Genomic DNA, 27,207 nt, shown 5'->3' on the forward strand with positions numbered 1-27,207 from the left:
TCCAGTCACAACATATAGGCTGTGCATGCAATCCTGGAAAGCTCTTCTTCGCCACCATCTTCCCTCTAGTCACAACACACCAGCCATACACACAGTCCTGGAAAGATATTCCCCAGTGCCACCGTCCCTCCAATCACAACTTATAGGCCATATATTAAGTCCTGGAAAGCCCTTCTCCACCACCACCGTCCTTCCAATCACAGCATACGAGCCTTACATAAAGTCCTGGAATGCTCCTCCTCGCCACCATCGTCTCACCAGCCACAAACATATATTACGATCCAAGCCACACGTACGGTCTCCAAATGTTGTGTTTGCATTTTAGATATATACATCACAGTTCTCAATCCCGAGCGACAGGAAAGGCAAGAAGAACCCATTGAGAAACAAGAGTTTAGTCTTTTGTGCATCCTTCCCTTTATAAAGTCTCGGTAGGTACTCGTTCTTACACCATAGAATCCCAGGAAAGAGTCGAAGAGTTTTCGACTGGCATTTTGGTGGGTAAAGACATCTTTTCATTTCTGATAGCTCATCTCCCTCCACATAGATCCTAGGCAAGCACTACGTAACATCCATGTTCTGTAATATGGAACATGGAAGATGGAATATTTTTTCCTTAGGGTTTTTCTTGTCGCTTTCCCTCCAGTCTTTGAGCCTAGTACGTTGGGGAAGTTACTGAATCAGGTCACGTTTTGCTCAAGGAGAGAGCTGGGGCAATTTTTCTGGGAATCCTTGGGAGATCTGGAATAAGCCTCCGTCTCAAACCTCGGCCTTAGTGCCTGAAGGAACATACCTCAGAGCCCGAGGCTTCGTTGCGTATATGTCTAGTCCCTTTTTGTTTTCCGGCTCTACTGTAGCTACAGCTATCTCTCTACCGCTCTGGCTCTACCGTAACACCTCTTACCGCTCTGCCTCTACCATAGAGCTATCTCTACCTCTCTGGCTCTACCGGAGAGCTATCTCTACCCTCTGGTTCTACCGTAGAGTTATCTCTACCGCTCTTTTGCTCCCGTAGAGCCATTTCTGACGGTTTGGTTCTATAGCTTAGCTATCTCTACTGCTTTGGTTCTACCGCAGAACCATCTCTACCGCGCTGGCTCTACCAGAGAGCCATCTCTACCGCTTTGGTGCGATCGTAGAGCCATCTCTACCCCTTTGGTTCTACCTAGAGCCATATCTACCGCCTTGGTGCTTCCGTAGAGTCATCTCTACAGCGTTGGCTCCTCCGTAGAGCCATCTTTACCCCTTTAGTTCTATGTAAAGCCATATATATATATATATATATATATATATATATATATATATATATATATATATATATATATATATATATATATACCGGTTGGTTTGTTGGTATTTGCCTTCTTTTTGTGTTTCCTTTGTAGTGGAACCGATGCGTCTGTGTTACCGGACTCCGCCTGCTCGAGGTTACATCGAGAGTGAAAAGTCGCCTTTTGGGGAGGCTGTATCACTGGGAGTACAATCACGTCAAAAGAAACTCTCACTTCAAAGGAGTCTCCATTTTTCCATACTACTGAAGGTAGCGCAGCCTTAGGCAACAGGATCTTTTAGAAAGAGGTCCTGGGTGATGCTAGGACTCTTGTCCTATGAAATATTCCTGGGATTGTTATGAATCATTTGATAATTACTAGCTGTAGTTAAGACAAGTTTCTCTACCAGGCGTAGAAAGTTAAAAATAATCTTCTATCGTATCAAAACATATCAGAGTATAACATCATCAAAACATATCAGAGTATAACATCATCAAAACATATCAGAGTATAACATCATCAAAACATATCAGAGTATAACATTATCAAAATATATCAAAGTGTATCATTATCAAACTGAAAAGTATTTAGAACTTGTGTTCTATACCTAGACGCTTAAGAGATATTATTTCTCAAAATAAGACATGATATTTGTCCCGGAATAAATGGCATAGGGGATATATTTCACGATATTTTCATCCTTGAAGCCTTAAATATGATATTTGTCCCGGAATATTTGGCATAGGGGATATATTTCACGATATTATCATCCTTGAAGCCTTGAATATCCTGTGCAAGAAGAGCATTATTCTCACAATGATCCATCACTTAAAGATAATCTTTGTGAAGGGAATTACGTCCAGGACTGACGGCTTTGGTATAGTGTTGTCTCTGGGGCGATACTGGATTACATTAAAGGTTCAGTTACCTTATGAATCTCCGCCTTAAAGTGCAACTGCACGTGGTTGTGATTATCAGCTCACTCAAACATATGAGCTGCACTGTACAGTCACCTCCGAATCACCATTATCAGCTGCACTGAATCACCATTATCAGCTGCACTGAATCGGTGAATCACCATTATCAGCTGCACTGAATCACTGAATCACCATTATCAGCTGCACTGAATCACTGAATCACCATTATCAGCTGCACTGAATCACCATTTTCAGCTGCACTGAATCACCATCATCAGCTGCACTGAATCGCTGATCACAAGCTACCGTTGTAGCCAGGGGTCCTTCATATCAATATACAGCTGCTCCTCATTCCTCCCGCTAGCAGCTGAATGTCCCATCATTCTCAGCTGCACATCATTACTATTTGAAATTGATGCTTGACCACCACAGCAAACAGCTGGAAACCACGACCATCTGCACTGTCAAGTGTTTCTTCCCAGTTGCCACCAGGTGCGATCACCTGTACTTAACCAGCTGTTGCTTCTACAATCAGCTGCATTCCACCAGCTGTTGTACGGCAGAATGCCTATACATCATCGCTAATTTGTATGATAATTGTTCTAATAGGCAATCCTTCGTCTCAATCATCCAGTTTTATACGATTCGTACCAATCAGAAGCTTGAATTCTACAATCACAAGATCATATTTTCCAATCACCTGAATGAGTCTCCGTGGTATAACGGTTAGCGTTCCTGACCATGACGGATTCACGGGGCCTGCCCAAGGGTCGAGCCCTCGTTTGAGTTCGAATCCTGGGACCACTAAAATGCCTTTCATACCACCACAGCCACATGGACTTCATTCAATCCATGTCTGCACTTTCCCCAGTATCAGTCAGGTCCTCGTCTCTGGCCACCAGCCGTACCAATGAAAATGTTCCGAACCATTGAACCAGTGAACTAATGCTTCAGTCTGTCGCATGGGTTCGTATTTCATTATATGCGACACGTCAGTACTATCAGCAACCCTTACCCTCGCTGCGACACGTCGCTACTATCAACAACCCTCACCCTCGCCTCTGGTGACACGAGCGAGAGTCATATTTCGTGCCATTGTGATTTCATACATGCACGTATGCGTATAAACATATACATCTGCATTGATATGCATACAAATGTATGCAGGCTTGAGCAAATGCAATATGCTGAATTCATTGAGCACCAGAGGTAATGGAAAGAGTGTCATTATTTCACACGAACTGTTCATAACTGTTTGAATTTTCATTTGTAATATGTTTTCGGCAAATATTTGCATGGGTGAACCTGCAATGCATCACAAACTCGCCCGAGTCAGCTGGAAAATAATAACAGCAATAGAAAAAATGTTGCGATTTTTTTGGCCAAGAATATTAACAGTCAGGGAACGAGTTACTGAGCCCATTTTGCCTCGCCTTTCCCACCTGAGCGAGGTAGCGTCTGGAACAGATATCTGAGCCTTAGAGAAACCATTCCCTCTTCTTTATTTTGTTCCTCCTTGTAGAAAGTGATGGTACAGGAGGAGAGAGATTTCTGTCCTCATGGCTCCCGTGGCCCTCTTAGTCGCCTTTTCTGAAACGCAGGAGGAATGTGGACAGATCTTCTTTCTTTATCCCTACGGTGACAAATTGTTACCATTATTATTATTATTATTATTATTATTATTATTATTATTGTTATTATTATTATTATTGTTATTATTATCATTATTATCATTATATTATTATTATTATTATTATCATCATCATTATTATTATTGTTATTTTTAATATTATTATTGTTGTTATTATTATTATTATTATTATTATTATTATTATTATTATTATTATTATTATTATTACTACCCCAGGGAAACGGTATCAACACTACCCCAGGGGAATGGTATCATCACTACCCCAGGGGAATGGTATCATCACTACCCCAGGGGAACGGTATCAACACTACTCCAGGGGAATGGTATCATCACTACCCCAGGGGAATGGTATCATCACTACCCCAGGGGAACGGTATCAACACTACTCCAGGGGAATGGTATCATCACTACCCCAGGGGAATGGTATCAACACTACTCCAGGGGAATGGTATCATCACTACCCCAGGGGAATGGTATCAACACTACTCCAGGGGAATGGTATCATCACTACCCCAGGGGAATGGTATCAACACTACTCCAGGGGAATGGTATCATCACTACCCAGGGGAACGGTATCAACACTACTCCAGGGGAATGGTATCATCACTACCCCAGGGGAATGGTATCAACACTACCCAGGGGAATGGTATCAACACTACTCCAGGGGAATGGTATCATCACTACCCCAGGGGAATGGTATCAACACTACCCCAGGGGAATGGTATCAACACTACTCCAGGGGAATGGTATCATCACTACCCCAGGGGAATGGTATCAACACTACCCCAGGGGAACGGTATCAACACTACCCCAGGGGAATGGTATCAAATCAACACTGCCCCAGGGGAACGGTATCAACACTACCCCAGGGGAATGGTATCAACACTACCCCAGGGGAATGGTATCAACACTACCCCAGGGGAATGGTATCAACACTACCCCAGGGGAATGGTATCAACACTACTCCAGGGGAATGGTATCAACACTACCCCAGGGGAATGGTATCAACACTACTCCAGGGGAATGGTATCAACACTACCCCAGGGGAACGGTATCAACACTACCCCAGGGGAATGGTATCAACACTACCCCAGGGGAATGGTATCAACACTACCCCAGGGGAATGGTATCAACACTACTCCAGGGGAATGGTATCAACACTACCCCAGGGGAATGGTATCAACACTACTCCAGGGGAATGGTATCAACACTACCCCAGGGGAACGGTATCAACACTACCCCAGGGGAATGGTATCAACACTACCCCAGGGGAATGGTATCAACACTACCCCAGGGGAACGGTATCAACACTACCCCAGGGGAATGGTATCAACACTACCCCAGGGGAATGGTATCAACACTACCCCAGGGGAATGGTATCAACACTACCCCAGGGGAATGGTATCAACACTACCCCAGGGGAACTGGTATCAACACTACCCCAGGGGAACGGTATCAACACTACCCCAGGGGAATGGTATCAACACTACCCCAGGGGAATGGTATCAACACTACTCCAGGGGAATGGTATCAACACTACCCCAGGGGAACGGTATCAACACTACCCCAGGGGAATGGTATCAACACTACCCCAGGGGAATGGTATCAACACTACCCCAGGGGAATGGTATCAACACTACCCCAGGGGAATGGTATCAACACTACCCCAGGGAAGCAGTGTCAACACTGCTTTATTGTAGCGGCATGGACACTGCCCCAGGGGAGCGGTGTCAGTCCTGCCCCAGGTGAACTCTGTCCCCCCAGGGGACCAGTGCCACCATTACGTGGGGACAGTGGCATCAGACATACTCAGGCAAGTGTTCATTAACCCGCGAACAAAAAATATAGATATATTTCAAATTAATTTCCTGCCTCTTTTAATAGGACAGAACAATGGCAGGGAAGATTTATCAGTCACAATTGTGTGGGTAAATAGATAGGTATTCACATACGCCCACAAACATAGTGATTAACCTCCCCTTTAGTCCACATTGCTATTGTCCATTGATGGTGAACTGTTATCCTGACCTTTCCTTGGACATTGGAGGTAGTGTAGATACATCAACAGACGTAATGATAAGGTCACGTGTGCAATAAACCCTTTTTGAACTAGATGATATTAGTAGTCAAAAAGCTCGACCCGTGAAGGATTGAAAGACGCTTCTACATCTCCGTGGTATAGTGGTTATTGCTGGTGAACCGCTGTGTTATGTGAAGGGCCACTCGAGATCGAGCGTATTGGTTCGAATCCTGTGGCACTCGGTCCACAGTCAACCCAGCTGTTCATTCTCCCTAAGGGGTTATTTGATGAAGTGCGTACCTGGCTTAATGAGATGGTCTTGATTAGGGTATTCAGTCGCCCGTGCCGTCTCAGCTTACATAAAGATATGGTACTGAATAAGAGATTCAGATTGTTGAAAATACAATATAATCTGTTAAAACTGGCCTTATGAATCAGTGATGAATAGAGTGGGGAAATACAATGTATTTTACGAAGGAGGCAAGTGAAACGTATGGATTGGATTGGATTATAGAATTTACTCTTAATAAGTTAAGCAATGGAGCATCTAAGGCTATTCAACGCTCTTGATATAGATTGAAATAAACGAAACATATGACTCTGAATTCTTTGTCAACCATATTGTTACACAGCGCCCTCTACCTATGTTGAGGGCTGCGTCAGAACCATCATGGATAAAGTCAAAATACAACCATGAAAGCTGTATTCGACCTACCAGCAGGACTTGAGGAGGTTATGTTTTCTCCGTCATACGCTCCTTGAAGCGAGCACACACAGGAACCAGCAAGGTTCCGAAGCCATTAAGGGTCTGTGGAGTGGTAACCCCGAATGAACCGTGTGTGGGTGTGTGTGTGTGTGTGTGTATTTCATATTTGTAGCGTGTGTGGAGTGGGTGTGTGTGTGTGTGTGTGTGTGTATGTTTTTCATCTTTGTAGCGTGTGTGTATGTGCGCGCGCGTGCGTTTCATCATTGTAGTGTGTGTGTGTGTGTGTGTGTGTGTGTATTTCATCTTTGTAGTGTGTGTGTGTATGTTCGCGCGCGTTTCATCATTGTAGTGTGTGTGTGTGTGTGTGTGTGTTTCATCTTTGTAGTGTGTGTGTATGTGCGCGCGCGTTTCATCATTGTAGTGTGTGTGTGTGTGTGTATTTCATCAGTGTAGTGTGTGGGTATGTGCGCGCGCGTTTCATCATTGTAGTGTGTGTGTGTGTGTGTATTTCATCAGTGTAGTGTGTGGGTATGTGCGCGCGCGCGTTTCATCATTGTAGTGTGTGTGTGTGTGTGTGTGTATTTCATCAGTGTAGTCTGTGTGTATGTGCGCGCGCGCGTTTCATCATTGTAGTGTGTGTGTGTGTGTGTATTTCATCAGTGTAGTGTGTGTGTATGTGCGCGCGCGTTTCATCATTGTAGTGTGTGCGCGTGTGTGTATCATGAGTGTAGTGTGTGTCTGATCAGTGAATGCTATTCATATGTCACGTCTCATAAAATGCTAAGGAACTGGTGATTATCTCTCATCAACGTCTTGTCAGATGTACGATAAACATCGTTGATGAGAAAATATCTTACATTTTTGGTGAACGAAATATGCGAGCACGATAGTGCAGGATATACATTCGTATCAGAGAAGCAGTTTCTAAAGAAATATATATTTACGTGTGAAAAATGAAATAATCGGAAAAATAATGATTATATGTACAAGAGGAAATAGTGGAATCCTTTGGAGGGCAAGAGGCTTGCCTTGGAAAGAATAAATTGGACCGACATGGTATATGGGGGACGACGCCTGTCTAAGCTAAACCAAGGCGTATAAAGCGTTCAAAGGCTGTGACTGAAAAGATTCATGTTCAATGCACGCAAATTGCCACCCAGAAATTCCCACTAATCCAGTTACCGAGTCCCAGCGTGTGGGTGTAGATCCAATATTAGCGTCATCGCTGCCAGAAATAAAAATTGTCCAATTTTTATGTCCTTTAATTATGAGGACCGAGGCGAATTAATTAGGTTATCAAAGAAATAATGTGGATTTCGGTTTTGAAGGCTACGACCGTGTAGTGATAGGAGCGGAGCTGAGGGTGTCGAATTAATGCCAGAGGCCATAAGGACAATTGTGTTGACGCTTCGAAGTCTGATTTGCTTGTTCGCAAGGGTGCAGGACACGCTGATTAGTTCTTTACTGCTGGGAAAACACTCCAAAACCCTATATTGAAGTCTTGAGATACTGGATACAAGAAAGTAAGTCGTAAAGATTGTAGTTTACTTTTGAAGCATTAGGAAAAAGGAAATTTTTAGGTTTTCGACAGTAGGTTTGATTCTAGCCAGACTGCAGGTTCATAGATCCTCGTTTAGCAACATTTGTAAATAATTACCCATGCACGTAAAGAGCCATACTAGATGGGAAGCACGATTAATTAAAGTAGCATATATACTAGAAATTATTAATGTATATCCAACATTTATACTAACCCGATTTTTAGCTCTGTGTACCCTCGAGCTATCAAAGATCCATTTTCTAGCCTCAGTCAAAAGTATTCCGAAAGATTATCACCCATTGGATTTTTAAGAGCAATCTCGTAATGTTACGTCTGGTGATAGGTTCTCGTAAAGAAGGAAGAAGTAGAATAGCCGCAGATAATGTAGGTATCAAACCAGACACTTAACCAAGAACCAGGGTTCCCATACATAAAATTTGTCGTTCTTGAGCGCCATGTGATGTTACAGTGTACTAGTGCGTATTTCTAGTGTTTTTCACATGAGAACAGATATGGTGTTTCTGGCTTCAAAGAATGCGATGCGAATTTCAAAACTTAAACCCATAATCGTCGCTTTCTCATTTCAGGACGTCAGTGGCATTCAAATCTAATTGGTTCCAATTAAAGAGTGTATTTACTTGCATTTAAAGACTAAATACCAGCAATAATCGTTTTCTTGTCCGGCGAGGTTAAACGTTTGAAGACAAGAAAAGAAAAAAAATGGTTTTTCTGTTACTAGTAATTTACGAAGTTTCACGATTCATTTATCAGCATTCAAACGCTAAACAGGGGATAGTGAAGAAGTTTTTTTTTAATCATTTGTGGTTTTATATTGTACCAGTTCATTTGTATTGATTGGTTTTGTACTAGAAATGTATTTAGTAATGGTATTGAAAGTATTCGTAGAAGGCAATGTTTGTGATAAAAGCTTTGGGCAAGATGTTGGGGTTTATTTTTTTTTTTCATTAGTTTTAGGTGGTATTAGATACGGTTTTTAGTGGAGTTTTTGCAGTTTGATGTTTTAGGTGAGAGTAGTTTTAGAAAAAAAAAAGTACATTGTTTTTTTATGGTCATATATTGGTTTTTAGCAATGCAAAAATTTAGATATTCATGGTAATTTGTTTAAAGTGATAGTGTTTTTGATATTGGTTTGATTAAGTTACAAAATTTAGTGTATTTGATGTAGTGATAATTTATAAAGTTTACGCAAATTCATTTTGAATAGTGCGTATCAGTTTTATTTTTTGTAAATTTGATAATGTTGAAGTATAATGGTTATTAAGATCAAATTAGTTTTAGTTTATTATTGCACGAAAAGATTGTTTTCAAGTCAGGGTTTTAATAGTATCCTTGGGAGGTAACCGTCACAGTGACAATGTGGGTTGTAGTGCTGATGACTTCTTGTACAAGTTGTTGGGTGCTGACCACTGGCACCGTGTGGATCTTTAGGAAGATTAAGGACGAAAAATTAAAAATGCACGAATTTAAAATTAGATATTTATGAAGTATAAGAATATTTCAATGAAAAATGAATATTAGCAATATATACCTGGTGGATAACACTAATATGCGTTATGCTCTGGATGAAGTCCACGGTCTCCGTGGTAGTCTCGAACTCCGTGAAGACGGATACGAAAGTTTTCACCGGGTTGTAACCCGTCGTTGCAGTTACAATTACGATCTGGAAAATTAATTTGTTTTTAATGATTGTGAAAAATTTATGGTAAGGAAATTTAATTCATTGGGTTTGTTGTGTTTCTTACCGGAGTGGATGTGACTTTGACGACAGAAACACGAGTATCAGGATCCTCAGGTAGGAACTTCCAATTGGTGGTGAATTGTGTCACTAGTGCTTCGACGAGTGTGTGTTCAGTGACCCAAACGTCAGATGTAGAAGTCTCCCTCAGTGTGTGGGTTACAGTTACCTGAATAAGAGAGAATCCATTGGAAAATGAACAGTTTTAGGAATGGTATATATATAATTTTAAACATTTAGGTTTTTTGTAAAGTACTTGCAGTTTCAGTGGTGTAGGATGTCACTGGGGGGACGTAAACTGGCGAATAGTGCGGGTCGTATTTTTGGCACGAGACCTGTTTTTAGGAGAAATTAGAATGAAATTAATGCGAACCAAAAAAGTTTGTGAAAGTTTTGAAGTTATACAGACAGAAGTAGTGAAGTGGACGTTACCTGAGCTATTATTCCTAGAAGGAATAAAGTAAAGGTAGATAGAGACATCTGAAAGGAAATGAAAAGAAAATTAGTAGATGAAAAATATATCGTATATTTGGGGGGAGGGGAGTAATTTTAGACGCTAAATTTTAGGTAGTTTATGTATGAATCGAGTCAGAAATTTATTACGAGATACGGAAACTTCGGTCGAAGTGTACCGAGAAAAACATGAAATTAGTACAAATGACAAGATCCGGATTAAAATATTAGTTAGACTACCGTGGATGTTAAATTTAACAGATGCATCTGACAGTAAATTCATTTATATCAAGGTTAATATCGATCATTCGAAACAAAAAGCTCTTAAGCCATTTGGAAGCCTAAATACATATTCTAAAACCCGTATACTTCAGAACATTACTACCCAGTAAACTCAAAACTCCTGAGCACCACATTACCGTGATTGAAGACGCCGAAAACCACACCGACAGGAGAACTTTAAGGCTACTAGTGAAAAATTTCTGCCGTTTCACAACTATTTCAATGACATTTTTGGCGGGAAAGTCGTTCGAATGTTAACCACGTCTTATGACTTCGTCTTCATTCACACACACACACGCACACACACACACCACCCAGACACACACACACACACACACACACACACATTTCGTGGGAGAGCGGTTTGTACATACTTTTAAGTATGCACTTTGCCAAACGCTGCAGAGTAAATTCACTTACAGAACAAAATTCGAGCTTAACATTCTTTTTTTTTTTTAAAAAAACAGAACCAAGTTAGAAGGACAGAAATCGTAGCGGTGGTCGCAGGTGTCCCATCGGATAACTACGGGTTGCCACTCAGTACGATCGCTGGTAATATTCCAAAGGCAGGTCACTTGTTCCGTTATCCTACGTGTGGCAGCAAAGGCTTACAGAGCTACCTGGAAGAGACAGGTGTTTCTGAAAACGTAAAGTAGCATAGATGACACGACACCTCATAGCGTGAGAGTAAATTCCCAGAATCATTATCAACACGGGCGCGTCGGAAGCTTAAGATTTCTAAGCTGATGATCCTTTAGTTGTTTGGGTGGTGGGAGGACGAGTTCGGCGGAGGCTTGTGAAGTAAGACTTTACCTTGTTTCTCTCGAATTCTGCCAGGTCGTCCACGCACACCCAAAGCGCTGATAGTCTCCTTCGCAGCCAGCTGTAGCCGATCATGCGTCAAAAACGCGACTAAAAGAGGAGGGGGAGTGGCGGGCTGGAAATCCTCCCCTCTCAATTTTTTTTTTTTTTTTAATTTTCGAAAAAAAGGAAATGAGGTAATGGCCAAGTAAGGTTATTCCCTCAAAGGCTCAGTCCTCTGTTCTTGACGCTGCCACACAAATGTGAGAAATGGCAAATATGTATGAAATATATATATATATATATATATATATATATATATATATATATATATATATATATATATATATATAGAAGAACATCGACTCTGGGTATTTTGACAAGCTCTGCTAAACCTACTTGAAGCTCGCCTCCACATGACGTGGAGTCGACCCTTCAGGAAGATGGTCACGTGGTGTCATGCACACAAGCTGAGGCAACCCTTCAGGAAGATGGTCACGTGGTGTCATGCACATAACATGAAGCAATAGGTGGCACGGGTCAAGACCTGGTATTAAGCGATCATTATCCCCACCGTGGACAGGATATGCGTGTTTATGCCGGATTAGATAGACATTTTAACACAGATATTTCGCAACACGAATGTTCATTTTCGTCAGATATTTGTACCCTGACAATACATTCATTGCACATTCCTAACAGTAAATATGCATGAGTTTTTAAAAGTGGGAGGGGAGAAGGGAAGGATTTATATTCATTGAATTAGGATACCTTATGTAACGCCATGACCCTTTGAAATGTTTCATGAATCCGAGAAACAATACAGAAATCTAATCTTTGGGTTCAGGCTAATGTGGTGTAGTGGTTAGCGTTCCCAACCGTGACGCATTCACGGTGCTGCCCCAAGGTCGAGCGCAGAGGTTCGACTCCTGGTTACGGCAGTTGGTCTACAGTCAACCCCTAGGGGTTGGTCGGTGAAATGGGTACCTGGCTCATTTTAGGGTATTCATATTTAGCGTTCATGGGATGGCATTGATTCGGGCCTCAGATTCCCGTGCCATCTCAGCTAACATAGAAGAAGAAAGGGTTTTATGAGACAATGTAAAATGACCTTTGAATTTAATGGTACAGTTACCATGATCTTAAATTACACTGGTCATTTTAGAGCAAGGAATATATTTGAAGGAGTTCTGTGTCATTATGATAGACGGATTATAAGCTTCATTTCCCTAACCTTTTTCATATAACCTGAAATGCCATGGGCAACAGAATGCCCTAAGCAAGGCCATCTAATATATATATATATATATATATATATATATATATATATATATATATATATATATATATATATATATATTCCTATGAGGCCGCGGGGAAAATATAACACGATAAGTTCCCTAGTGCACTTTTGTGTAATAATCACATCATCAAGGGAGACACAAGAGAGAAATATAACAATTGATATACATCGAAGAGACGGAAGCTAGGACGCCATTTGGTAAACATGCGATTGTCCAAAACTTGGACAGTCGGTGAAGAGGACTAATGGGGAGGTGATAACAGGTAGTGGTCATGTGAGAAGGAGATGGAGTGAATACTTTGAAGGTTTGTTGACTGTGTTTGATGATAGAGTGGCAGAGATAGGGTGCTTTGGTCGAGGTGGTGTGCGAGGTGAGAGGGTTAGGGAGAGTGATTTGGTAAACAAAGAAGAGGTAGTGAAAGCTTTGCGGAAGATGAAAGCCGGCAAGGCAGCGGGTTTGGATGGTATTGCAGTGGAAGTTATTAAAAAAGAGGGTGACTGTGTTGTTGATTGGTTGGTGAGGATATTTAATGTATGTATGACTCATGGGGAGGTGCCTGAGGATTGGCGGAATGCTTGCATAGTGCCATTGTACAAAGGCAAAGGGGATAAAGGCGAGTGCTCAAATTACAGAGGTATACGTTTGTTGAGTATTCCTGGGAAATTATATGGGAGGGTATTGATTGAGAGGGTGAAAGCACGTACAGAGCATCAGATTGGAGAGGAGCAGTGTGGTTTCAGAAGTGGTAGAGGATGTGTGGATCAGATTTTTGCTTTGAAGAATGCATGTGAGAAAGACTTAAAAAAGTAAATGGATTTGTTGAAGCATTTATGGATCTGGAGAAGGCATATGATAGAGTTGATAAAGATGCACTTTGGAAGGTATTAAGAATATATAGTGTGGGAGGCAAGTTGTTAGAAGTAGTGAAAAGTTTTTGTCGAGGATGTAAGGCATGTGTACGAGTAGGAAGAGAGGAAAGTGATTGGTTCTCGGTGAATGTCGGTTTGCGGCAGGGGTGCGTGATGTCTCCATGGTTGTTCAATTTGGTTATGGATGGGGTTGTTAGGGAGGTGAATGCAAGAGTTTTGGAAAGAGGGGGAAGTATGCAGTCTGTTGTGGATGAGAGAGCTTGCGAAGTGAGTCAGTTGTTGTTCGCTGATGATTTAACGCTGGTGGCTGATTCGGGTGAGAAACTGCAGAAGCTGGTGAATGAGTTTGGTAAAGTGTGTGAAAGAAGAAAGCTGAAGTGATTGTGATTAAGAGCAAGGTTATTAGGTACGGTAGGGTTGAGGGACAAGCCATTTGGGAGGTAAGTTTGAATGGAGAAAAACTAGAGGAAGTGAAGTGTTTTAGATATCTGGGAATGGATTTGGCAGCGGATGGAACCATGAAAGCGGAAGTGAATCACAGGGTGGGGGAGGGGGCGAAAGTTCTGGGAGCGTTGAAAAATGTGTGGAAGGCGAGAACATTATCTTAGAAAGCAAAAATGGGTATGTTTGAAGGAATAGTGGCTCCAACAATAGTATATGGTTGCGAGGCGTGGGCTATGGATAGAGTTGTGCGGAGGGTGGATGTCTTGGAAGTGAGATGTTTGAGGGCAATATTTGGTGTGAGGTGGTTTGATCGAGTAAGTAATGTAAGGGTAAGAGAGATGTGTAGTAATAAAAAGAGTGTGGTTGAGAGACCAGAAGAGCAGAAATGGTTTGATTACATAGAGAGAATGAGTGAGGAAAGATTGACAAAGAGGATATATGTGTCAGAGGTGGAGGGAACGAGAAGTGAGAGACCAAATTGCAGGTGGAAAGATGAAGTGAAAAGATTTTGAGCGATCGGGGCCTGAATATGCAGGAGGGTGAAAGGCGTGCAAGGAATAGAGTGAATTGGAACAATGTGGTATACCGGGGTGGACGTGCTGTCAATGGATTGAACCAGGGCATGTGAAGCGTTTGGGGTAAACCAAGAAAATTTTTGGGGGCCTGGATGTGGTTTCAGTGCATTATACATGGCAGCTAGAGACTGAGTGTGAACGAATGTGGCCTTTGCTGTCTTTTCCTTGCGCAACTTCGCGCACATGCGGGGGGAGGGGGTTGTCATTTCATGTGTGGCGGGATGGCGACGGGAATGAATAAAGGCAGCAAGTATTAATTATGTACATGTGTATATATGTATATGTCTGTGTATGTCTATTTATGTATACGTTGAAATGTATAGGTATGTCTATGTGCGTGTGTGGACGTGTTTGTATATACATGTGTATGTGGGTGGGTTTTCCAATTGTTTCGTCTATTTCCTTGCGTTACCTCGCTGACGCGGGAGACTGCGACAAAGTATAATAAATGAATATACATCATATATATATATATATATATATATATATATATATATATATATATATATATATATATATAATAGTATTTTTTATTCTATTATACTTAATCGCCGTCTCCCGCATTAGCAAAGTAGTGCAAAGAAACAGACGAAAGAATGGTCCAACCCATCCCCCACACACACATGTATATACTAAACGCCCATACACTCGCAAATCCATACCTATACATTTCAACGTATACATACGTATGCTTACAGAGACATATACATATATACACATGTACATATTCATGCTGGCTGCCTTTATTTATTCTCGTCGCCACCCCGCCACACATGAAATAGCAATCCCAATTTCTTCTGCCTGGTTGGTAGGTAGATGTAACAGTCAAATTAATCTACTTTACATATGCACAGTTACCGATGTGCATTGAAGATTCAAGCTCTTACCTACCGGTTAGAGGGCCAGTACACCAAGACCGGGATTCGAATCGTCAACATCCGAAAGTAGATACTCATACATTTGATGTGTCCAGTGTAGGGACAAGAACTATCTTGAAGTCGGAACGGTATTGTCCATGTACTTTGAAAGATCTGCTGCAAGCGAAGTGCTCCAAGATTTTTGCTCGTAAGACAACAGTTCCATGACACGGCTGGTATAGTAGCAGTCTCCAAAGCTCTCTTAGTCACAGTCAATGCTTGATATATTTCTTGGTCAACCGCTTTTTGGAGAAAGCCAGTGTTGTATAAAGTAATTTCAAGTGTATGTAGGGGCCATCTCCTTGCCTCCGTGAGCCCAGGTTTGTACAACACTCCCGTGTCGAGGTGAGTGAACATGTGATAAGGATTTTGGGTCGATCATTAGCTAGGGTTCTTGAGAAGGACAATACACGTTATTCTCCAATCATGTGGCAATGCGAGGCCAAGAGAGCGTATGGTTGCCATGGCGCAAGGAACAGCAGATACTTGACTAGAGGTCTAGTTTGATGTTATGTGGCGAGATTAGATACGTTCGTCATCTGAAAAGGGAAGGAGCGACGCACTCATCTCGACCACATTCATGTCTTTCTGAAGGTCTCAAGTCTATACATTGCAAGTATATGATTGGTTGTCATATTAGGTCGGATGTGGTAGAAATTGTCGACCGATGCATACACAAGTTTAATGTCCTTAGCTGGATAGGGTTTTGAGGGATGGGGACAAACCTGTTTAGATTTTTGTGTTCAGGTCTTAGTCATGGGTCTGGTTCCAGTAGGGTATCTTGTTAGGAAGGAAGTTAGGGGCTGCTATCCTCATTTAACTTAACATTAAGAACATAAATAATACAGTTGCGAGTGTCAATACAGAACAGCAAGATGTGTCATAGGAGTGTTTTGGTCTCTTACTAAATCGATTCATGTACAGTTCCCCTTCTGTTTTGTAATGTCTGCAGTCTCAACGATTGTAGACATATGTATATATATACCATAGGATTATATAGTCACAAGAATCCTGGTGTTGGATTAAGACGATACGTAACATTCAAGATATTTATGCATATGTTGTGGGTATTGAGTTATAAATGTGCAGTTTCTAAGAACTTTGTTTACAGGCTACAGAAAGCACTATTTTGTTACACAGTTAGACCACGTGTTAATGTGGTTATCTTATGTATATATGTGTTAACGTTACGTGTATATCAAGTGTGATATATGTGCATAGAAGGAGCGCTTTGGCTCCTGGAAGCTCCCGTTCCAGAAATACTAGAGCATTCGCGACTCTCTGTCCCGGTAGCACGGCCGATTTAGCTCCCCTAGAAGGTGCCATCTATAACTTTCCCAGTTCCATCGGTGCCGTACTTGCTCGGGGGCTGGAAGGCAAAGTTTTTCAAGATAATTTTGAATTGTGTCGTAAGCATTCGAATAAAGATATGAATATATACAAGGTTGTAGTATCAATAAGGAATAATACCGTGTTATTGCGGAGAAAGTGTCGTGTGAATGAAGCAACATCGTCTTGTGTGAATCAAGTAAAGTTAGATATCTTGTTAATAAAGCTTTAATTTATATGCAAGTTGGTTATTAAAGAAGATTTTAACGTACCTCTGTATGGTTTGCTGCCGTGTGCAGACCTTAATAGACTAATAGTAGGGCGGCAACGAATACAGTCTTTAAAATCCACATCTGAAAATATGGATTACGTTTCATTTTTGAATGCAGTCCACATCGGGAAACATGGATTACACTTGATTTTTAAATGCTTTTTAGATTTTAACTGATAGCAATTGATAGTACTCACGATTACTAGTTTAGGAACCCGATAAATTGTTTACGTTAGATTAGACTTGGGGGAATTAATTTGAATTCCAGTAAAGTTAGACATGGTAAGCAATGGTAGGTATTCTAACATACTCGTCTTTTTAGATAATTCTGATACAATATTGAATGAATTATTTGATTATGGAGCTTCGTGGAGTAGTCGTTTAAGTTCTGGATAAGAGACACGTTCACGGGAAGTGTCTGTTAGAATGGAAAGGTTCGAATCGTGGTTCGTGTCGGTGTACATTTAACCCAGGTACAGGGGTTAGTAGATGAACTTGGAACGCAATTTATGTTAATTCATGATATACATTTCATAAGTTGGGGTAAACTAAAAGTTTTGGTTGTTACAGTGTCCGGTAATGTAGATTTCATTTCTGGATTTTGTAAATCTTTGATTTACAAGATTTAAGTAACATTTTTTTTATTGTTTTAAACGTGTAAAAAAGTATCAATGTACAAATTTTTATATCCAAATGTAAAAAAGTATTAATGTACAGATTTTTATATCAAATCTAAAAGTCTAATTTCATATAGTTTAAAGATACCAATTTCAGAATACATTTTGCATTGGAATAATACAACTTCAGAAGTAATTAAAAATTATCATTTATAAATAATAAGTGTTTAGGGCATTTACAATTAAAGTCAATTTGATGATCACACTAGTCCGAAAATTTGATACTGGGGTAATTGCGCTTGATTAGGATTAAAGATAATATATTCAAGGATTACAATACATGTAGAGAACCCGTCTGATGTAAATGATTTTAAATACGAAGCATCACGGATTGTTTACACCTAATGAATTAATTCAGTCCGTGAAACGTACATCAGTAAATTGTTTATACGCCTACCAAAATGAAATTATCTCATCAATACACTTTTTTCATACAAATTCGCTGCCATTACCCGCGATTAGCGAGGGAGCGTTTAAGATACATGACAAGTCTCTTTGAAAATGAAAAAAGAAATCCTCACTTGGCCCACATCTCTTTTCTTCTTCTGGGGGAAAAAAATACACATTTAGATAAGAATTCCTCCCGAAGACAGAAAAAAAAAACATCCATGATAAAAACTTCGAAAAATTTGTGCACTGATCGCTGCCCGGCTGGAGAGATGGAGGGGACTGGGATAACAACGGGTCACGAGCCGACTCCCTCAGCACCTCCCCCGTCACCAACACAATGGCCTCACCCACCACCACAACAAGAGACGGGGACTCAACCCTCCTCATCACTTCGTACTTGTCTCAGCCACACAAATCTTACGTGAAGGTTCATTGAAGTGCCTTTGTCGTCGGCCACACGACAGTAAAACTGGCCAAATGAGGTTACCGTCTGAATACAATCAGAGCGACTTCTTCGCGTACGACTCGACTTAACAGCCCCACCAAACTGTAGTTGTCGCTTTGGAGTATTCGTAATGAAGATGCTAGCGTGCTGGGCACGTGTACACTGTATATCTTTAGTTGTATAAACACACAACGCGCATGAAAAGCCGAGTGTTTTAGCTACACTTAAAAATACATGTATCCTGCCAGATGCCCTTTTGATTATCATGTGTTTACATTGAGCGTATTAATCCTTGTGATCGCAAGGCATGACAGGTCTTTCTTCCGTCTGTCCTTTCAGCGTGAGATGTTACTTGTAATTGTATCGAGTACTGAGAAACGAGCTTTAAGCTCACATAACTATTGATAACCATGAAATTCAGTTACTTGTACAGAATGGAAAAAGGTGAGAACAAAGGATGCAAAGGAAGTGGGGGAGGAATGGGATGTATTTAATGGAGCAGTGATGGCTTGTGCAAAAGATGCTTGTGGCATGAGAAGCGTGGGAGGTGGGTTGATTAGAAAGGGTAGTGAGTGGTGGGATGAAGAAGTAAGATTATTAGTGAGAGAGAAGAGAGAGGCATTTGGACGATTTTTGCAGGGAAATAATGCAAATGATTGGGAGATGTATAAAAGAAAGAGGCAGGAAGTCAAGAGAAAGTTGCAAGAGGTGAAAAAGAGGGCAAATGAGAGTTGGGGTGAGAGAGTATCATTAAATTGTAGGAGAATAAAAAGATGTTTTGAAAGGAGGTAAGTAAAGTGCGTGAGACAAGGGAACAAATGGGAACATTAGTGAAGGGGGGCTACTGGGGACGTGATAACAGATAGTGGTGCTTTGAGAAGGAGATGGAGTGAGTGTTTTGAAGGTTTGTTGAACGTGTTTGATGATAGAGTGGCAGATATAGGGTGTTTTGGTCGAGGTGGTGTGCAAAGTGAGAGGGTTAGGGAAAATGATTTGGTAAACAGAGAAGAGTAGTGAAAGCTTTGCGGAAGATGAAAGCCGGCAAGGCAGCGGGTTTGGATTGTATTGCAATGAATTTTATTGAAAAAGGTGGTGACTTTATTGTTGACTGGTTGGTATAGATATTTAATGTATATATGACTCATGGTGAGGTGCCTGAGGACTGGCGGAATGCTTGCATAGTGCCATTGTACAAAGGCAAAGGGGATAAGAGTGAGTGCTCAAATTACAGAGGTATAAGTTTGTTGAGTATTCCTGGGAAGTCATATGGGAGGGTCTTGATTGAGAGGATGAAGGCATGTACGAAGGATCAAATTGGGGAAGAGCAGTGTGGTTTCAGAAGTGGTAGAGGATGTGTGGATCAGATGTTTGCATTGAAGAATGTATGTCAGAAATTCCTAGAAAAACAAATGGATTTGTATGTAGCATTTATGGATCTGGAGAAGGCATATGATGAGAGTTGATAGAGATGCTCTGTGGAAGGAATTAAGAATATATGGTGTGAGAGGTAAGTTGTTAGAAGCAGTGAAAAGTTTTTATCGAGGATGTAAGGCATGTGTACGTGTAGCAAGAGAGGAAAGTGATTGGTTCTCAGTGAATGTTGGTTTGCGGCAGCGGTTCGTGATGTCTCCATGGTTGTTTAATTTGTTTATGGATGGGGATGTTAGGGAGGTGAATGTAAGAGTTTTGGAAATGGGGGCAAGTATGCAGTCTGTTGTGGATGAGAGAGCTTGGGAAGGGAGTCAGTTGTTGTTCGCTGATGATACAGCGCTGGTGGTTGATTCGGGTGAGAAACTGCCGAATCTGGTAACTGAGTTTGATAAAGTGTTTGAAAGAAGAAAGCTGAGAGTAAATGTGAGTAAGAGTAAGGTTATTAGGTACAGTAGGGTACAGTATTAGGTACAGTTAGGGAGGTAAGTTTGAATGGAGAAAAACTGGAGGAAGTGAAGTGTTTTAGATATCTGGGAGTGGATTTGGCAGCGGATGGAACCATGGAAGCGGAAGTGAATCATAGGGTGGGGGAGGGTGCGAAAGTTCTGAGGCGTTGAAAAATGTGTGGAAGTCGAGAACGTTATTTTGGAAAGCAGAAATGGGTATGTTTGAAGGAACAGTGGTTCCAACTATGTTATATGGTTGCGAGGTGTGGGCTATAGATAAAGTTGTGCGGAGGAGGGTGGATGTGCTGGAAATGAGATGTTTGAGGACAATATGTGGTGTTGGTTTGATCGAGTAAATAATGAAAGGGTAAGAGAGATGTGTGGTAATAAAAAGAGTGTGGTTGAGAGAGCAGAAGAGGGTGTTTTGAATTGGTTTGGTCACATGGAGAGAATTAGTGAGGAAAGATTGACCAAGAGGATACATGTGTCAGAGGTGGAGGGGACGAGGAGAAGTGGGAGACCAAATTGGAGGTGGAAAGATGGAGTGAAAAAGATTTTGAGTGATATATATATATATATATATATATATATATATATATATATATATATATATATATATATATATATATATATATATATATATATATTCCTAAGAGTCCACGGGGAAAATGAAACACGATAAGTTCCCAAGTGCACTTTCATGTAATAATCACATTATCAGGGGAGACACGAGAGAAATATAAGTCAGTTGATATACAACGAAGAAACGTAGCTAGGACGCCATTTTGATCATGCGCTCATTTGTGATCGTTTCCAATATATATCACAGACGGATCAAGTATATTTGTGTTTTAGTTCAGGTAATGGATCAGTTCTCAGCACTTCATACCCTCTAACTAAAGCTCTAGTTTGCGTCGATATCAAAGAAAAACAACGAGCATGTGCGAGTATAATTTCCCTCCAAAGCCCTTGGTCGTCAAGAGGGGGAGGCAGTAGTTACGTCCACAGATTCATATACAAAATGACTGCAGCGTGCGAGGTCATTAAGGCAATGATGGGGGTGGGGCTGTCTTTATATCTGGTGGTGTTCGTCTGGATGTCCAATCGCTGCTCTGTACCAGCACGCCTGAGTGAGAGAGATATAGATAGATAGATAGATAGATAGATAGATAGATAGATAGATAGATAGAGAGAGAGAGAGAGAGAGAGAGAGAGAGAGAGAGAGAGAGAGAGAGAGAGAGAGAGAGAGAGAGTATCCGTGATTGAATTCAACACACATCAACATGTTAGAAATCCAGAACTCGCACCATACGTCAGATGAATTATGTAACCTGTTACAACATAATGCCAAACTAGGTCGTCTGTATTCATGAACTGAGATATATTTACACTTGGTTGTGACTGTTCTCCCCCGTCATTTTTCAATACATGAACCATCACACCGACCCTAACAAGGACGTTAACTTTAACAACCTTCATCTTCGTGTGTCGTAGTTCATTCCAACTCGCTGAAATCACTCTGTATCTCATACATCATCACGCGTTGTAGTACTCACAACACCCCAGATGAAGAGATTGAAAATGGAAATGATGGAGGTACACATTGCCTGGGATGTTGGCGGTGCTGGATGAGGCGGTGAGACCGCTTGGTGCAACCAGCAGGCATCGCATCGCGCACACACCCACACCTAACCTCCTGACCCGCTATGTCCCAGTTACGCATGCATCTGTGGCTACGTGTTGATATTCTAGTGACTGCTCCAAGTACCTTATGTCAGTATTTCTGTCCAGTTAAAGACTTTTAGTGTTGTGTTTTATAATAACTTTTCGCCTACTGAAACATACGTCAATTTTTCATTTGTCTCTAGTTCAGTGGGTCGATTTCCCATTACAGTATAGTAGTCATGGTTGTATCAGAGTATAAACACCATGCTCACAGCTTGACACGACCTAAGCACCTTCCAGTTTGATGAGTAAAGATGTGGTCAAGTGTGATGACTTCAGCGCTGATGAAGGCCATCTTCCTTCAGATATAGACCTGAGGTTTCGTATGCTGCCACTGAGGGACATCTGTTTTCTAGGGTAGATTAGGTAGACAGTCTTGCAGGCTACCTCCACTAGCTAGACATACGGTACATTTGATGCTGCAAGAAGCTACGAGAGATTCCAATGTTGGAAATACGTGAATTCGTACATGAAAGTGGTTATTCTGGGTATGGTAGTTGGTGAGCTGGTAGTATGGGCTTTCGGCCTCTCAGCTTATTACTGCCAGGGTCCACTCAGGCGGTCAACGACTCGCTGCTTCAACCTGCACGGACCGGAAAACCTTCAACACTTCTTAATGAGTTGAGAATAATTCTACGACTGTATATACATTCTCACTATGCATATATGGTCTATAACAACTGGAGAAAGCAGATAACTTTCATATCTGTCCCCCTTCCCTGCAAGAGACTAGTGTATGTCCGCCAATTTTGAGTGGTTTACCAAGGTTACTTCTATAAGACTTCGAGAATGTAAGGGACGAAATCTACGAAGGCACAAATTTTACGAAATCGTAAAGTTTTCACTTTATCTCGCATTCAGATGAACGCACACAGACGGGTGCAAATGTGTCCAGCCTACCTACCTGCATCTTATGCTCTCATGATGTGTTAAGTCGTCCTCATCATGACCTCCCAGCTCCGTAATATGTCATAACTCTTTATTTTCAGCCGAATGGCTGTCTAGATTCAATACACCGTTGTCTATCATATCTATTCATTCTAGATATGCCTCCATAGTGACGTAAGGTACGTTAAACTTAGACAGAGAGGCTGGCAATAGCGAGATTCGACCATGTCTCATACACTCAGTTGGACCTGATTAAGTATTTCAAGCGTGAATATCAAACATTATTTTTATTGTTCTCTGTCCAACACGGGCAGGTAATTCTGGTCAATCAGTCAGCTCGCTGGCGATCAGTAAGCATTCAAGACTTGTTTGTCAAATAGCGATTAGTAGAGCATGTGTTGAAATCAGTCGTTCCTCAGTGTTTCCTATAGGCATTTAGTGTAGGAGTTGAGTGAAGAAAGAATATTGAAATTCGACGGCAGGAATATTCCTGAAGCCTACAGTATTCCTTGTATTAATCCTACTCACAAAAGTATCTTATTGCCGATAGAGTGATGAAATGATTTCATTTAGTGTTCGTCAAATCCTATGAAATGCAACTAAATGAGTTACATTTATGCAGCTTTGAAAAGAGAAGGTTAAGAGTTGATCAAATACAGGTACTTACAATCAAACGCTCTTATGACTGGGATCTAACGAGCTACTTAATGATACATTCGTCTGATTACATTCGTAGCAAAGGATGCAAACTCATGGGCTAGCGTATTGAATGGAAGGAATAACCAATTAGAGTATTTCGAAAGCAGTATTACGGATACCTGTAAGAATAGACTTATTACGTGTTAGAGTTTCAAATCCACGAATGACATTATCTGCACCTCCTTAGTTACATGGAATGTTTACAGGTTCATCTCTTTTAAAACGCCTGAGTGTTTTTCTGCTCCTAACGCACAACTCTGTGAATTTCTGCTCCTAATACACATCCCTGTGAGTTTTACTGTTCCTAACACTCAACTCTGTGAGTTTTACTGCTCCTAACGCACAACTCTGTGAGTTTTACTGCTCCTAACACACAACTCTGTGAGTTTTATTGCTCCTAACACATAACTCTGTGAGTATTACTGCTCTTAACACTCATCTCTGTGAGTTTTAATGCTCCTAACGCCCAACTCTGTGAGTTTTACTGCTTCTGACGAACAACTCTGAGTTTTACTGCTCCTAACACACACCTTTGTGAGTTTTACTGCTTCTAACAGACAACTCTTGAGTTTTACTGCTCTTAGCACGCTGCTCTGTGAGTTTCTGCTCCAAACACACACGCCTCTGTGAGTTTCTGATTTCTTCCGCTGTTCTAAAGAGCCTCGAAAGAACCCAGTGTTGGTCTGTTGTCGTATGAATTGCCTTGTTAAAGATACAGACGTTACAACGTGAACACGATATCATATTTTCTTTTTCTCTTTTGAGCTTCAGAATGAAATTGAGTATCAAAGTATTGTATGTGGTATATCAGTGTTAGGAGTATATGAATATGTTTTGTTGCAGGAAACTGTGACGCGCACACTGCGGGCGGTGTGCACGAACGTGACGGTGACGTTAGGTAGTGGAGGTGACGGCTATGTAATACGTCACCCTCCCGTCACCCACGCCAGAGGACGCACCACCCATCGACAACCTCACTTCACCTGCCGTAAGTTCATATACGGAAAAAAAAAAAGTGATCCGTCTATCTGTTTATCACTCCGTCCACTTATCTATCTCTGTCTTTTAACCTGTTTATCTATCTATGGAGTGTTGCATCAGGTACATTGCATTCTCTAGAAATCATCCCACGTATCCTCAACCCTGGTATCCAAAGTGAAATATAGATCCCCCACACTGACCACAAACTCTTCTTGCATTTTTTTTTCCACTTGTTAGGTGAGACCAACTCCTCCAGTCACACTCCTCTCCAGTCCTCGTTAATTCGGGCAGGATATAATGCACTGGCTATCCAGAGCTATCCAGTTCAGTTGAAGGGTATATGTGTATTGCTTCATTATCCAGGAGTCTATATTTGGTCGCCATTGCATGTGGGTACAATTACGCAAATTCCCTTCCGTTGTTATAACGTGATCCGCAGTTCCTGAGGACGTCTTTCCAGTGAAAGTAGATCAATGCGATAGAAATAAGACGCTGGCGAATGAAAAATGACATGTGACGTTAAGGCCACCTGTCTGCATGTGACACGCACTTGGATCATCCCTATACAAGGAAGATCGTGAGCAGACCTTTACCTACTGGAGAGATTTGATCAAGTCTCATTCGGGCTCCAGGACTGTCCCAGATATAGGTTCGAGCTCTTCGAAATCACCTCGAAATCCCTGAAGTTACATCACTATAACACAGGTAGCTTGACGCCGGACGAATGAGGCGTAGTGGTGAGGAAGTTGCCACTGCTGGGCCACCTGCCTAGGGTCGAGTCGTCGTAGGTTCGAATCCATCCGCGGTCGCGGCAGCCTTTCCTCACTCACCCTAGCTGTTCATCCTTTCCTAGAGGCTGGTCGATAAAATGGGTGCCTAGGCTTAGGCTAAGACATCTATCTCTTTATCTGAAGATAGATAATGACATGGCCGCAATTTGGGTAGTTACAAGTACCGTCTTAACTAACAAAAAAAAGCAGAACAAAAACACTATTCTCATCACTTATCATCTACAGTAAATCAGGAGAGATTTATCCCTTACAACAACGAAGAAATATCGAGGAAGAAATGGACTAAATCACTTCAGTTTGACCAGACAACATTCTTACATATATCTGGTTTTGACGAGAACTGGATTTGATTGTGTTACTCCCTAGGAAACTGTGAGTGGGGCTCATAGCTTGTTGGATGCATAATCATGCACATGTAGATTCTTTTGTTCAGCTGCATCTTTGTGCTTAGCTGGACCAACACTGGGTAAAGAGAATTTCCAGCAGTGGTCAGCAGTGGTCATAGGAGTGAATGACTCTAATAAACCCGGTGTTTACAACCGGTGTCAGACAGCTGTGAGGAGGGGGTTATTTGGCAGACAACTGACCCCACGTTGAGTTACTGTCACTTAACTGTAATCATTTTATAAACGCATGAGACACGGGAGCGAGGGACAGAGGATGATACGATGAGCAACTGACATACCTCTCTGTGTTTCCAGACTTCGTTTGGATGGTAAAGTCGTTGGTTAGGTTAGGTTTTTTGGGCCCATCAACTTATTACTTCCGGGTTCCTTACGGTCGTCAAGAGCCACGAAAGAGAAAATGTTGAACACCTTTTCTTAATGTAGTAAGGATGATTAAAAGACCACATGCACGCACATTGTATGGCCCATCTGTGTCTTGGGGTAATGGTGAGGAGAGCAGTGGTGTGTGCTGAACCAATGGACTGTTGAAAATTACTGTCACCGAGTTTTTCTTTCATTGAAAGTCTTTATTAGAGGGATTGCTCGGCGCTTTTCCAAGCACGCTTGCATATCCCCCTTTCATGAATTATGTATATCTATTCCCTCATAGATCTTCGTTTCTCGTGTTAGAGAGGTAGCACTGGGAACAGACGAAAGAAAGAGCGCAGTGCACCTAAACCCCAGCTCCCTCCCATTATGTGGTGTCGCAACATTACACATGACAACTAAAGAATGAATGCAAACAACTAAAGAACGAATAAAGTCGTTCTGCTGACTCGTGTGTCTATCTTCAAGTGCATCCTGACTCCTATGTCTATCTCCAAATGCAGCCTTGTACATGACTGAATACTTCTGAATTTGAATATCTCTTTCACAGCGTCAAACACCATGATTTTGTGTGCAACACCAGGTAATCTGGTCTCATTTACGTAAACTCACTGCATACCAATGCCTTTTAACAACTTTCGCAACTGCTGTCTTAACCCTGTTTGAAAAGCAGTTTTTTTTTTTTTTGTCTCAAAAACCGCTTAAACTATCCTTTATACCCCTCCTTGTTTCTGATTTCACATTTTCTTTTCTGCTTGAATGCTTCGTGCAATTCAAGGTTTTCTTCAAGTGGCAGGAAACAAGTGAAGATGGTTCTGTTTGTACTCCGACTTATTGTAGAGTGGCAAGATAGAG

General features: G+C 41.4%; 2 protein-coding genes across 6 annotated transcripts in view; one reads left to right on the forward strand and one right to left on the reverse strand.

Moving 5' to 3' along the window:
• Positions 1-27,207, forward strand: part of LOC139757444 (uncharacterized) — a 979,032-nt gene that overhangs the window by 296,101 nt on the left and 655,724 nt on the right. For all 5 annotated transcript variants that reach the window (XM_071677964.1, XM_071677968.1, XM_071677965.1 and 2 more), the window contains exon 14: positions 24,651-24,795. Coding sequence is in view for 1 of the 5 variants with exons in the window: in XM_071677968.1 (XP_071534069.1) it covers positions 24,651-24,795 (145 nt within the window). In the remaining 4 variants the exon portion in view is untranslated. The remainder of the gene's footprint in view (positions 1-24,650; positions 24,796-27,207) is intronic.
• LOC139757365 (uncharacterized) lies at positions 9,401-10,840 on the reverse strand. The gene is made up of 6 exons (XM_071677777.1): positions 10,734-10,840; positions 10,294-10,341; positions 10,122-10,196; positions 9,869-10,030; positions 9,655-9,786; positions 9,401-9,548 (listed from the first exon to the last, which is right to left on the reverse strand). The coding sequence occupies exons 2-6, from the start codon at positions 10,339-10,341 to the stop codon at positions 9,444-9,446; spliced, it is 522 nt and encodes a 173-aa protein (XP_071533878.1). The 5' UTR covers positions 10,734-10,840; the 3' UTR covers positions 9,401-9,443.

The sequence above is a fragment of the Panulirus ornatus genome, chromosome 26, assembly GCF_036320965.1.
Source record: "Panulirus ornatus isolate Po-2019 chromosome 26, ASM3632096v1, whole genome shotgun sequence".
Classification (NCBI taxonomy): domain Eukaryota; kingdom Metazoa; phylum Arthropoda; class Malacostraca; order Decapoda; family Palinuridae; genus Panulirus; species Panulirus ornatus.